Raw genomic sequence first — 15,015 nt, 5'->3', positions numbered from 1 at the left:
GCAGGCTTATACTGTGAATCTAGACTAGTTTTCCTCCATCTCTCCTATTAAGCCATCAAAGACTCTAAACATCTAATTGTAGAGCAGTCCTGTCCAGTGGGTCAAACTGGGGCTGAGGACTCTAAGATTTTTCAGGATACATGGTATGGAAATTAAAAGCCCATAGGACTCTCAGAGCTTCCGGGCTTTTGTGTGACATACTAGGTAAAACTGGCTCCTAACAGCCCTTGGCTGTCAGTTGTGTGTCAGTCCACTAAAGCCATAGCTCAGCCAAAAGCTTGAAGTGTGGGCTACCATATCACAAAATAAATACTTTTAAAATGTACTGGGAGGAGAGAAACTCTTTGAAATTTAAAACACTCTCTCTCATTCTGAACTCATTAAATATTCATCTTCAGTATTAAAAAATTTCCTTCATTACCATGAGTTCAAAAGCAGCATTTGTTGTATTTAATATTTTATCTGTTAAAAAAGCTACTTACAGATATATTCTGGGCAAATTTCAGACTTTATATATGGAGGTTTGACTCCACTGATTCAGAGGATATCACTTTAACAGTGATAAAGCAAAGAAATTGCCAATTAGGATATAAAGTTATTCTTTATTCCTTGCACATGTGCATAGAAAGTAGAAATAAAGCAGGGAAAAGGGCTAAAAATTCTGAAGTTTAAAATAGAAATCTCTATTCAAACACTACTTGACGATATGGTAGAACGGAAACCCTGTAAGCAACAGAATACCCCATGCTATTGTTACTTAGCTGGCCTGTGACTCAAACTGGGTTGTTCCGTTTTCAGCTTACAATAAATGCAACAGTCATATTTTTCTTCTTTCACGGAAACATCCACGCAGATTCTACTGACAGACTCTTTCAGTTGCTGAACCATTCTACCAGCTGAGACAGCCACCTACGCAAGTTCTGAACGCAGTCCAATAAATTTAACCACTTAGGAAATTAAGTGAGAAAGTCATTATACTCAAAATTTTCTTTCTTGAAACAGATGTTCTATTTTTCCATAAATCTGTATTTTCATCATAATAAACACAAGCTTCATTTCATGACACTTATGTATAGGAATTCAAGTCATGCTTTGATCAGATTCTAAAAATAGCCTTTTTTTTTATTTCCTTCTAGCTGGGGCCAAGCAATGTGCTAAGCATTTCCTTCTGGTAGGAAATCTCCAACAATTTTGCCTCTTTATTTTTAGGCTATGCAGAAAACCAGATGTTTATTTAATTAAATCCACTCTCATACATTGCATTCAGAAGATTTGTTGTTGTTGTTGGGAACCCTCTAAAATATTGTTAGCTCTTATGAATGCTCTGGAATTCATACCATTTCAAGGACTAAACCCATTTTACGTTTGAAAAGGATGATCATATTAAGATCAGGGCAATTTTGCCAGATTGGGCATCCTATAGTTGCCATATGATGATATCAAATCTGATCGGCTAAACTACAATAAACACCACATAACCCTACTGAAATCATACTGAAAACATTTTTTTAAAGACAATTTCAGAGTTCAAGCGCAGTAGAATCCCAAAATTATTTCTGGAAAAAAAATCAATGTTGGAAGGAAATTAGTGTTTTGAGGTTCACAGAATACCTTCTGAGCACAGAAAGGTCTATATAACTTACATGTTTCTGTCCACATCATTGCTATCTTTGCTTGTTAACATATTTTCAACAGCGAAATATATACTACTCTATGTCTTATTAAGGAGTCAGAAGAAACTTAACACAGGAAAATGGATTCCCTTTTCGGGAACAGAGGTTGGAGAACAGTCAATCCTTACACAACTTTTCCTTATTAACGTTAGATGTGACTCTGCTACACTAGCGGTGGCGCTACACTAACTATAGCACAAGACTAGCGTTCAAGACAGAACATTGATTGTAATTGATACACTGCATTAAACAAGTTGTTCTTAAATTAGGTTTCTGTGTTGCTCAATTTTCAAATTAACAGCTATGCTACTATATGCAAATAAATATTAAAAGATTACAGTAAGAGTTCCAAAATTTTTCATTTAAGCTTTTGGCCTCTGTCCAATCATAAACCAACTTAATTTTTTTTTATTTATGGTGATGTTTCAATAAACAAACTATGCAAAGGGCTGCAAGTGTACAGTATTCACAAAATTACAAAAAACTTATATCAAATTACTGCATTCTTTCTATTACGCACGAAGTAGAAGGGATGCCAAAACACTTTTACTTGACTGTGTTCATTAAGATGCATTTGGGAAACATCACTAAAACTCAAGATGCTGAAAGCACGTATAAGAATTTCAATCAATATAGAAGTAGACAAGTTCATTGAAAAGATAAAAATAATAGAAAGAATCAAGTCAGCAATAGGTAATAAGGATTTAGTAAGTTTCTCTTGCCATGAAATGTTTGTAACATAAGCATTTAACTTGCTAGTGCTTCTACCATGAAGTTGTTGCACAAGCATGCCTAATGCATTTTTTTGTTTATGTGTACTAATCTGTAATAGCTGACGACAGCAAGCTCAAGCTAATTACAGAAAAAAATTGTGTTTTTACCTAGTCTAAACAGGCCAGCCTTAAGATATTTTCTTCTTCTGGAAAGTGTAAGGTCAACTAGACCTCTCAATTGTAACATGTAGAGCTTTACTTTATCTAAGTAGTCTTTCCTTTTCCAAAATCCTGCAAACAATATCATAGCACAAATACACACTCTACGTCATTTACCATTTGTCTTTATCTGCTTTTCCTTTTTTTTTTTTTTTTTTTAAGACTGAAGATTACACCTAAATGCAGAAAGATTTGTCTGAATACAGACCAGCAGCTATAAAACTTCTGTATGTGCTAAGGTTCCTTCTTTCGAGCCACTGTGAATTTTTGTGGAGTGTGCTGTATCAGTACTGTAGCAAAGAAATCTGAAAACTACTGAATCTGAAAACTGTGCCCTGAACTCTGGCATAAGAGGATTTCTCCTGCTCTAAATTATACCTATCCCAATTAGAGAAATGGAAGAGTTAGTTTTTTAAAGTGCCGCTGCACTGCAAAGGAAAAATACCCTAAATAATACATTTCAAATCCCACAACGTACTCAAAAACTGAGGCATTTTGACTAAAGTAAGACTTGTTGCTTTATCGATGTTTAAAATGAATCAAATCTTCCAATACTGCTCAATTAACAATAAACCAAAAGTTTGCAGAGGTCTACAGACGGGGAGACTTCATCTGGAGCAAAAGAGGAAATAATTCCACAGTGTCATGGATGATATTTTGGGGGGTTCTTTGTTCAGAATAATTTTTACACTCCTTCAAGACAGTGGCTTCTTCTAGCTGAGCCCCTCTGGAAGGTAGGGGGAGACAATCCTCTGCTGGAAGGTACAGGCTGTGCTTAGGCAGAGCGGGTTCAAGAAACAGCAAGTGTGGTAAGCAGGAGGAACACAACATAAAATTGGGAATCTACAGCAGAAGGATAGAGTACAGGGAAATAGAAGGGGAAAATTCCGGGGGGACCAGAAGGTACTGTACAAAATTTGCTGCCACTGAGAAAGCACTGCCTAGCATCAGAGACCCACCACCTCAGAAACAGGGGGGAGAGAAAAGGTCCGTGTATTAAACTATTTTTGATTTCTGTCATTTTAACCTATTACTATGCATAGCTAATTGATTATGCATATCTAGTTGATTATTCTAGTCAATATTCTAATTTTTGGTCTTCAGTCTTTTGGGGGAACTCTGTCAGATGAAGTTCAGGCAGGTCCATCTCAAAGCTCTGTCTGATTCCAGGTCCTACCAAACTCCCTAGCATTTTCTTCACTTCCCACTGTATGAAGGCAATCTCCCTCTAAATAGCTGAAAGATTAGGTCTCAAGCTTAGCAGACTATGTGCAACCAATACATTTTTCTTGGTGCCTTTTCCAGCCAGCACACCTTCCACAAAGCAAAAAAATCATTGTCTATCCACATCAGCTGTCCCTACCTCCCCACATCCAAGATTAGGATGGGATTTGGGGGCAGAGCTTTGGAGATTGTATTAGCCATTGCTTTAGAATGAGAAACACACGATCCTCTTATTATCAAGTTTGTCAGTCTACAAGCTGATCACAAATCTTGTAGCTAACAGTCAAGTTGTTAATACTTGGTAGGTAGCCAGAGTAGGTGATCAACTGAAAGTCTACTATCTGTTACAGAATAATCAAATATTTTTGCAAACTGAAAAATGTTCTTAAGAAAGTACTTAAGGAAGTAAAATCTGAGAGCAGCAGTCAGATTGTGATTTATATGCATGTTTCTGTGCATGTGTGTGCACACAGAATACTGACTATTTGCATCAACACACAAGTCAAACACTAAATATTTGCTGTCTTTCCTGGAAGTCCACTATTCTATCTAGCAGTGCTCGGTAATAGACAACACCATTTATATAGCAGTTTGTAGAGTAGATCTTAAATAAAAGCTGTGATTTCACAGAAGGATTAGGGAGGTCCCAGTACCTCAGAATCACAAAAGTAGTGTAATAGACACCTGCTGAAAATTTCATACTTGTAAAATTATATTACTCCCTCCACAACATACAAAGCAACACATCTTGTATTACCTCCCATCCTTCAACATGAGACTGCCATTCTTCCAAAAACTCTAATTTTTCCATTTGTCTCTTGGCCTCATTTATATTGGAGCAGACAGCTTTCATGGCTTGGAGGGCTTCCATTAACGCTGCATAGTCAGTGTGTTTCCTTGGAGTCCGCTTCAGTAACTCCTGTTTAGACATTAAAAAAAAAAAAGGAAAGAAATCTGTCTTTGATCTCTAAATGTACCTTACAGGAGGCTTAAATTGACTGGAGTACAAAACCAAAGAGTAAACAGACTTCTCTCCTATTAGGTGGAAAAGTAGTACAACATTGCATCCTGGTAAGACATTAAAACTTGAAGAAATAAGTAATAATAAAAATAAACACTACTTAGAAAAAAATTTGTATTTCAGCTAGTTTTCTCCCCCCAAAAAGATGTTTCTTGATGTTGAGCTCTGACTGTTTTTATATTCCACGGGATGGAACTGTTCAACAAAGACCATTCCACTTAAAAATATTTATTTACTGATGTCAAAATTAACACCTGCCTTTCCTGCAACTTAGGACAAAAAACATATTTCTTTAATTCCACACTACTGTTCAATCTAGCATAGTATACCAGAACAGTGAACAATAGTTTAGGTGACTCATTGATTTAGCGTCACTGGTAATGGCAGCCACAATAAAAAAAAAGGCGGGGGGTGGGAGTTGCCAGTATTCATATAAAGCCACCTTCAGTTTCCCATCTCAAACTGCCAACTCCCCATTTATAGCTGGACAGATTAAGGACAACCTTCAGTGTATATCCTGACTGCAGCTTGGATACATTCTCTCTGGAGCCATAGCTAAAAGGCTTAACTCTGCTGCCACCCCACCTTGTATTTAAATTTATTTTAGCTACAATTCATTTCAATGTATCTCTACTGTAATTCATTAGTCAGTTTCCTCTGTTTTGTTTGTAGATTTTTCATTCAACAAATAGAATATAAAAATAATTTTTAAATAGGCCAAGGGAACTGTAAAAGCAGAGTTGTGGGATGACTCAAACCTCATTGCAATTACTATATTCTTGTTTTAAAAAAATCTTTACTTTAACATGTTTATTTTAATTTTGTATGTCAGTGCAATGAAATGCAGATGCCTCATAGCTGGCAATGTTTCACATCTGAACTCACATATGTATTATAAAAAATAACTGTCCAATAATCAGGTTTCAAGTAACTTTTAAAGCAGAATCTCTTCTTGCTTTTTCCTCAACCCTTTAAACAATAAACAATATTAAATTCATATCTGTTAAGTATAAGTTTGTTTTAAATATATACTTTTCTGATGATTCGATGATTTCCTAACTTAAGAAAATTTTAATAACTCAGAGGCTTGAATATCTAATGTTTATCAGCATATTTAACAGTACTAAGTTTTAAGCCATAATAAGACAAGAAAGGCATAAACATACAAATACAAACATGCATAGAACCACCTACAGCGTGTTAGGGTTACTCCAGAATGTTTCTTACGTATCATTTTTGTAAATATTTTCCACTTACAGTTTGCTAATGTTAACTTAGAATCAGCAAAGCAAAGCATGTTGGTAACAACTCTGCTATCCAAAGCATTTAAGCCAAATCCAACTTAAATCAGTCTCATTAAACTCACTTAAACGGCTGGCTTCCTTTCAACAATGAAGAGGAAACCTTACTATTAGATTTAGAAAGGAGCTGATAATTTTCATCCAGCCATACTCCTCAGTCTTTTTAAAATTGATGTCAGGAGACTTGCCATTGGCTTTAATGAGAGCAAGAATGGGTCCAATATCTAATAAAGAGATTATTCACTGCATAAAGAGATTGTTCCTGCAGTTCTGAAATATGCTTAGCAACCAGTTTTATATAGCGAGTATAAAGTCTTAGATAACAAACTCATAGTACCTTCAAAAGAAGGGGATACTTGCATATTCTCTGTATTGGCGTTACTAGATACCCCTCCAATGGCACATCTGTGTTCTTACGTCCCCCAAGCAGCATGCAATTCTGGAGTGCAAAAAATTTCAAAAATTACTAAAAATTCTGAGAAAATTACACTTTCTCAAACCATGAGTTCTGTATGAGTTAAGAGAGGAGTGCATTACTTTTCGTTAATCTCTAGTAGACAGCAAATTTCTAAAATATAAGCAATTGCCAATAAAAATTATCAGAAATAAAGGCAAGGGCATATGCATACAGAAATATTGACTAACCTATACATAAATTACATATGCATCTATTAAATATATCATGAGATAGGTTTGCAAAACTGTCACAAGTATAGGCTTGAACACACACACACAGGCAAGTATACTATCACACACAAAGGGAAGCTGCAATGCAGATATGCAGGCATTTTTTCCCCAAGGCTACCCTATTCATCCAGGCTGATTAAGAGACTAGCCTTTTCTTTTTATGCTGACCATAAAAGACAATAAAGAAAATGCTGAAAATATACTTTCACACTTCAATAAACAAAAATAAAAAGAACTCAGGGTGATCATCACAGGTGCTGTTGGTTCCAAAGGTGCGCTAGAGACAGTAAGTAGCACCAAAGATGGTTTGACATGTTTGAACATGACCATCCTAACACACAAAAAGTCTTTTGTCCATATACTTCCATATTAAAAAGTGACGTGCACTGAATAAAATATCTTTAGTCATGGGCTAAAGAGTATATGAGTTTTGACAATACATCCACCCATGGAAGCCGAGAATGTATGCAATATCCGGTGGAAGCATCCACAAAAAAAAACAGCTGAGAGAGAGAGAAACAAGTATGAGCTACTTGACATAATCAAGTATGCAAGAGGCATCACAGCAAATATTTGAAAATGCTGGAATTAAAGTGTAAGTACATACAGACCTACAGTAAAGATGGAAATTATTTTACAGAGAGATCAGAAGGAATTGTGATGCAATGGTATGAGATGACCTAAAGCTTCAAAGAGCAAGAAGTCAAAACTGAAAGCACTGGACAAAAGCAGATTAACACAGCCAGACAGGATGTTGACACAGGCCACAATTCAGGACACAGACACATTTTTGATGGAACAGGGGCAACACAACTGGGTGGCTGTTCCCCTTAACACATAACTCACAATACACATACCCAATAACCAGTGCTACTACAGGGACCTCTATGCCCACCCTTAAATCTGTGCTTCATATTCCTGATTAATCAGCTCCTGGCATTAGGTCCTTTATCCTAAAGGATCTCACTTTAACAGCCAAACACAAAAAGGTTTACTGAAAAGGACTGACCAACAAGATAATAGCAATGTAGACTATAGGTTTATATAATGTTTGTCATTATACTTAGGGGTTATAAGGCCTGGTTTCAACTCCCTATTATTTATAGATAATCACAACTCTGTAATGACCTAAACTGTTCTGTCTGGCTAGAAAGCTTCAATTCTACTTTCAAGTTGCACAGTCTAACCTCCTGTTCTCTAGGTTAGACTGCTGCAGCTTATCCTACAGACATGTCCTGAATCTGTAAGGAACCCAAGTCAGATGTGGAACCACTCCACACATCCCCAGGAGTACACGACACTGATACATCATGAACTGCTGTAACTGCACACCTTTCTCACAAAATAAGCTCTTTTCAGTCTTTCTCAGGAATATTTGGCTTTTTGTTTCCCTATACAGCATTCACCCCTTCTTCTTGAATCTGGCCATGCTGCTGGTGCTTTGCTGATAGTGTCTTTTGCTTAAGTCCACTCTTAGTTCCAAAATACTTCAATCAGATTTGATCATTCTCATATCATATCGGAGGGCACCTTCTCAGACATTTAAGTTCCAGTACAATATGCCATACATTTCAAAACTAACTTTGTTATCACAGGATGCCACAAAGGAAAATAAAAAACCAGTCTATACTGAATTTTTCTTTTAACAAATAAAGTTAACTACTGAGAAACTCCATACTGAGAAACTGGTTTTGTTGCGGGAAAATCACGAGGACTGTCATACTTAACATTTTAAAACCTCCTTAATGGGCTTGTAAAATGAAAGACCAACTGTGTAGCTGTTTCTTTGACCTCAGATTAAGCCAGTGTCTAAGCTCAGGATGCCTCTAGCAAAACATTTTTTCCATTTGGCACAGCCATAGTTACAGTATCAGAATGTGGACAGCCTTTTCAGAAGTTCTGACCAGAAAAAAGGAGTCTTTCCCACCCCCACCCCTTCTCTACCCCTCCTCAAGTATCTAATCCTATTCTTTTTTTCTTTCTACAGCCACTGCTGGATTTACACCCTTGTTTCTTGGCCGGAAAGCTCAAGGCACACTGCCTCATGCTATTTTATGCACAGATCCAGATGTAGCAGTGAAAATGCAATGTACTCAGCCCCTTCCTCTAGCAATATTATACCCAAGTGAAACTGCCCTCTAATCACTTGCAGGGGTGCTTGTAGTTGTTACATGGTAGAGTAAACAATGCTAACATTTCACTGCCCAGTCAAATAATACTAAGTTAGAATACCAATTCAAAATATATTTACCAAAAGAAAAGTCCGCACTGTTCTTATTTTGTTAAGGTCAAGCAGAACTTTCTGTGCCTTCTCATGGTTACTGCAGTATTCATCATAGATACGGAATTTCTCTTTCTGCAGAAACAAAGAAATACCTTGTTCTTGTCATTTTGATTTTTTTTTTAATAAACAACACATGGAATGCACACTTTTGAAGGCTGAATAGTTAATAGAGTCTTCACTTTGGAAGGTCAGCTCCTCTTCCTACGTTTATTATTTTAAGTCCAGCCTTTTCTGTACTTTTTATTTCTGCTTTTAATTAGAATTGTAAAGTTGAACAGTCTGGAAATATCACTTGAGCATTTGCTGAAAATTTTCAGAGGCTGGGCTATCACAAAAACACAGGATGAAAAAATATGAAGAAAATGCACAACTAATTCCATATTTGCAGACATCGTTACCTGTTATGCATGCACACTTGTTTGCAAATGTGATCCATGCTTCTGTATAGTCAAAAACTGGTCACTCCACTTCTGTAAATCTTTTCCACTAACCATTAACAATTTTCTCCTCCACAATGAATAAACATAGACTTAGCAAACAAATGCCACTCTAAGCACAGAGAACAATGAAACCTAGACTTTTTCTTAGGCCCATGATGGAAAACAAACTAACTGGTCCTCATTTTGCAGAGGTTTGTAACAATGATATCCTGGTGCTCAAACAGAAAAAATAATGCTGCTAGAAGATAACTGCTACAGGACATACAAACATACTGGAGGTGTAAGAAGTAAAATATCTTTACAGTCAAGAACCACAGAGACATTTTACCCAACCAACACAATTCATTGCTAAATATTCACATTTTTGTGTAGAATCAAGGGGTATTACTATTGTCCCTGTCTCATATTCGTCCTTTCCTAGTTCCACCAGCTCATATATTGGCACCAGAAAGCCTCCCCCATTCTTCAGGACTGTGTGTGTCAGCCTTGGCTGACATCCACTTCTAAAGCGTGTTACCCAGCAGGGACGTACACCAAAATGAGCTCTGGTGCAAGACACAACCCTTGGCCCCAGCAGGTGCCATAGCCTCTGCCCATCCCAAGGCCAGAGTTACACTGCTATAGGACTCAGCATTCCCCCACCTGCCCCCGCTTTTTTTTTTTTTTTTTTTTNTTTTTTGGCAATGACAGTAAACAAGAAATGACCTTAAAGTACTCCAAATTATGCAATCAAGTCATAATTTGTCCTCGTGACTTTGTACACTCACCACCATGTCAGTAATTAATAAAAACAATCAGAAAGGAAAAACAAGTGAAATATAAGGCTGTAATAAAAGAGAGCATACATAATGAAGAAAGCAAGTTCCCACTTCATGCTGTGCATTAGGTTCTGGTTGCAAGCACTCCTCCACCAGAGACAGGAAATTTTTGTGAACTGAAAGGATATCTTCGATATTTGAAAACAACATCTGTAAAAGAATAAAGCATACATAAATAAAACAATAGATATAAAAGAAAAGAAATATGCTATTAGAAAACTAACCTTAACTGTCTCCTCTGTGACATTTTTATCCACTTTGGCTGCTGCATACTGGATCATTCGGTGAAGGAAAGCCTGCACGAGACAAGAAAAACAAGGAAACCATTATTTCCGGAAGATTAGAAGAACTTTTGGCATTTTATGCTTGTAATTTGCTTCCCAACTTTCTTACATGTTGGTTATAGAAGCGCGTTAGAATATTATTCTGAATCTCAAACAAATATTTTATTTATAAAGCATCTAGTAACTCTGTTATCCTAACATGATATAAAATCCTATCTACACAGTGTGTGAAAAGAGCTAAACAGTGCGATATTAATGAAACTGAAAAACTGAACATTCTCTGAAGGACAATTTCAACCCTGCATTCATATTACAATCAGGCAAGAGCAAAATGAGTCTTTTTCAAAATCTAGCTCTAGCATGTTTCAAATTTACTACAAGAAAAGCAGAAATGAGCCTCTAATTTCTAAATCAAAACTAGTCTTGAGATGCTATTAAGAAGTGTAACCACAAGCAAGATTTATGATGTATTAATAATCAAACCTATTGTAAAGTAAATTGGCTTAAACAACTGTTCAGCTGCACCTGGTTTTGCTTATGAAAACATTCAGTCTCTATCCCCAACAATCTCATCTTTGGGGATCAAATCAGAAGTTAGTAATACCATTAATGAAATACCAAAACAGTATATTTTATTATATTTCACTTTCAAGAATTGGAAATAACAAAAGCAAGAAGACATGTACAGTAAGAGTCATTTCCAAATGAAATAATCACATTTCAAATAATGAGGTTATCATTAATATTTACAGATTCAGTCCTTTACAAATGACTAAGGTACATTCTGAAAATATCTACATACTGAAGACTAAAATCTTACATTGCTAATTCTTAACATGGACATGCATATTCTTTAGTCTTCAAAAACCGGCACCACAGTTGCACAAATGTCATTTCTTTCATAATCATTCAGCTTCAAGTCACTGTGTATTGTATACAGTATACGAACTCATCTAAATTCTGGTGTGGTGCAAATTCCATAAAAGAGGCAATAAATAACCCCTGTTTGGAAGGATAGCACTCACAGTATCCCTTTTTTCTCTCTGCTGGAACTTAAACATTTTCATTCCCAAGCAGTATTCCTTTCACTGCTGAAAAGGCCTACGTAACTAGGAACATTTTGTGTGTGCGTGCGTGCGTGTGTGTATGTGTGTGTGTGTGTGATTGAAGAGACAAATCTAGTTACACAAGACATAAACAGAATGAGGTTTGGAATATTGCCAGCATGTTTAAATGTTTCGCATAATTTTCTACAGTCCTTAAAAACCTCCTTTTTCCTGACTACTCATGCTTTCTTCCTAATGTTTTATTGATGTTAAAAAAATCCATTAATTCATTTATAACAGTTAATTGAAGGTGGACTTTGGCCCTTTATTCCCTTACCCACTATGAAGATCCACACTGAGCAAATGTATATTGTGTGTGGATCAGCTATACACTGCACAGCCAACCCCATGTATAGTGAGCGCCTATTTAACTGTATGGCTCTCAATTCTTTTTGAGACACTGTTTTCACTAAATCACCTGACAGCATTAAATATACTTTAGAACTGAAAGCTGGAAAAAAAAAAACACATGAGAATTACCTCTAAAATCATGTCTATTTCTCCTATCTATAATCTCTCTCTGCTCATGTTATTTCCCCGCAGAACAAACATACTGCTCATCAGCGTTTATGTTTTCCCAGAACATCATCATTTCCTGTAACGCTGAAGGAAGGTGAGTATTCAGCTGGCTGAATGCAAAACTGAGAAAATTATCCGGGAGCTGGGGCATTAGTTATTCTTGACTGATTACTAGCCAAGAGTCATACGGTCAAAAAGTATGTATCAACCACAATAAACAGATTCCCATTTGTCCAAGCAGCACCACCCCAGATCTCTCATCTGCAGAGGTTATCGGAAACTGAATCCAGTAAAATCCAGCCTCCCACAAAACCCAGGCACAGGTCCCTAGTTAAGGTAGGGAGGCTTAAGATGACTTTAGCCCCTTCCAGCAACTTAGCGCCAGCTCATACGTTATGTTGCTGTGGTCATACAGCAGGGGCAGCCATGAAGCCATTTTTTATGACAGAGGCCTAAAGCCCTACTGCAGCACAACTCCCTTATCAACTCCTTTCCTGGAAGCCAGAGACACCGCTGACTCCTCACGCGACAGCTCTGCTCTGGGCCTTTGCGAGGGAGAATGCATGGCTGTCATCAGACAGGAGGGTGGAGAAGGGGTACATGTGTAGCAGGGGTGCACACCATGACTATCACTAATAGCTTTGCTATCATCTGGTACTGGCAGCATGGTGTTAACATATGACTCCTTGCTACCGATGAAACACCAGAAGGGGCCTTGTTTAACACAGCATTTTCCCTAGTGCTGTCTCCACCAGAATATGATTTGCAGGGCTCTGAAGCATAGCTGTTGTGAAGGAAGAACCCCTGAAAGACAGCCATTCTGGCCGATCAGATGCCAGGTGCGTTGTCAGGCTTCTGGTTTAGATCAGCAATCAGAGGAGAACAAGTTAATACCTTGCCCTGTCCAATGCAAGAGAGTTTACTGGCCTTTCCGAAAGCCTTACAACCACAGGGTTGAAACTGCTCAATGAAGTTAATGAAGAACTCAGCAAGTATTTCATGCCGTGTTGAAATGTAATTCTAGATCAGAAACAAATTCAGTTCCTAAACAAGAGACAGCTGAGTCAGTAATTGCTTTTGTTACAGTGTTAGATAACCTTAATCCAGCACTGTGACTATGGAAAATAAATGTCTCTGAACTTGTATGAACATACTGTAGGTCTGAGGGATGGATAACTATTCAAAAGACTGTAGAATATCAACTGAAGACAGCTATGAACTGTTCTTCAAAATCAGTGAGCAAAGACGATGCAGGCCTTTTTTAGAAACACCTTAAAGGAGGAATGTCACTGTAGACATGAAAAGGAACAAGGATGCCCAGAAATTATTAAGGAGTTTACAGCTGCAGAGCTAACAGGAAAAAAAGAGTTTATAGAAGCTTTTCAAGATACACTATGTAGAGCATTAATAATTATAGAAAAAAACTGTAAAAAAAAAACTATGGATCTCAGAGAATTTATGAATCACTATAGAACTGGACACAAAAGAAGTCAGAAACTTCTGTGAAATTGCACTAAGTGGTTTCTACAGGTTCTACCACAAATCAAAGCCTGCCACTCAAAGTTCAGACTCATTATGGAGCACCAGATTGCATGAAGGAGCAAAGCATTACCAGTTGCAATGACACAGCTAAATAGCTCCTGGACTGAGCAACCAACTGTAACAAACAGTTTGCATACATGATTCTCATGCTTATTTTTTAAAAAAAAATCAACCCAAACTTACTGAAATTTCATTTATCATGCACACATGTCAGTAAATCATGACTGATCTTTGTTGCCTGGAGAATACAAGTCTTGCTGAGATTACTTCTCAAAATTCATCAGCATTAGCACAGCTCTTAGCACAGCATCAAGCACATGGAGAGTAATGCCTATCTTTGTGTATTCCAGGATTTCTGAAAAAGTCATCTAGACAGTGACCCTTAGCCTCCCTAATAATTTTCAAGATGATTCCAGAGTTTCTCTTGAATTGCCTTCAATCCCTAGTTTTCTCAAGGAACAGTAGAGCAGAATATTTTAAACATAAAAATCATTTTCTAAGTTTTCATTTTGTACTATTAGCATTCTGGTCAAATTGCTATAGTATACGGATTCATCCTTGCAGCACTGCAAATGGAGATCTACTACCCCAATTGCTCTCTCCGCCATCTCTCTGATTTCCTGAATTCAGAGTTGAAAAAGGTATCTCCACAAAACATCCCAGAGGAACAACTTTGCTGAGTACCAGGAGGATAATTCTAAATATAAAAGATCAGACCAAGAGGAAAGAGAAAGAGGAGCAGATTTGTTATTGAAAATACTAATTTAAAGAATCAAAAAAAAAAAACCCAACCCAAACTCAAGTCTGTTCATCATACTGACTAAACACTACTGTGTTTGCCTGCCTGTCGACCTGCTGCTGTTTTGTGAGACTGTGTGTGTTACACAGAGAACATGCATTGAGTTCCTGTTATGGGGATTTTAGTTCTGGTCTTATCAAAATCAAATTAGATCTTTTTTGTCATAGTTGCTCTGTGCATTGTTGAAAAAAAGAAAAACACCACTACAGTTAGTACAAGAAGCTGCCGACAGCACAAATGACTTTTCTGACATCCGGAATGAAATCAGGAAAGACAAAGAAAGTCTGCCTAAGAAGATTCTCAGGTCATGAAGAGTTTTCACCTTTTTGAAAGATAAGAAATAAAGCTCTGAAATTATGTCAGAGCACCTGGATCATAAAATAGA

At 37.0% G+C, this 15,015-nt stretch overlaps 1 protein-coding gene across 1 annotated transcript in view; it reads right to left on the bottom strand.

The window, feature by feature from the left end:
* PREX2 (phosphatidylinositol-3,4,5-trisphosphate dependent Rac exchange factor 2) overlaps positions 1 to 14,439 on the bottom strand; it is a 142,057-nt gene extending 127,618 nt beyond the window's left edge. The window contains exons 1-6 of the mRNA XM_026076953.1: positions 14,380 to 14,439; positions 10,605 to 10,676; positions 10,408 to 10,530; positions 9,090 to 9,194; positions 6,489 to 6,590; positions 4,587 to 4,748 (exon numbers count right to left, since the gene is read on the bottom strand). Of these exons, the coding sequence (XP_025932738.1) occupies positions 4,587 to 4,748; positions 6,489 to 6,590; positions 9,090 to 9,194; positions 10,408 to 10,530; positions 10,605 to 10,676; positions 14,380 to 14,439 (624 nt within the window). The remainder of the gene's footprint in view (positions 1 to 4,586; positions 4,749 to 6,488; positions 6,591 to 9,089; positions 9,195 to 10,407; positions 10,531 to 10,604; positions 10,677 to 14,379) is intronic.
* Between the last annotated feature and the right edge of the window lie 576 nt (positions 14,440 to 15,015).

This window comes from Apteryx rowi, unplaced genomic scaffold, assembly GCF_003343035.1.
Source record: "Apteryx rowi isolate R43461 unplaced genomic scaffold, aptRow1 scaffold_444, whole genome shotgun sequence".
NCBI classification, from domain to species: Eukaryota; Metazoa; Chordata; class Aves; order Apterygiformes; family Apterygidae; genus Apteryx; species Apteryx rowi.
This window is presented reverse-complemented; position numbering and strand designations above follow the sequence as displayed.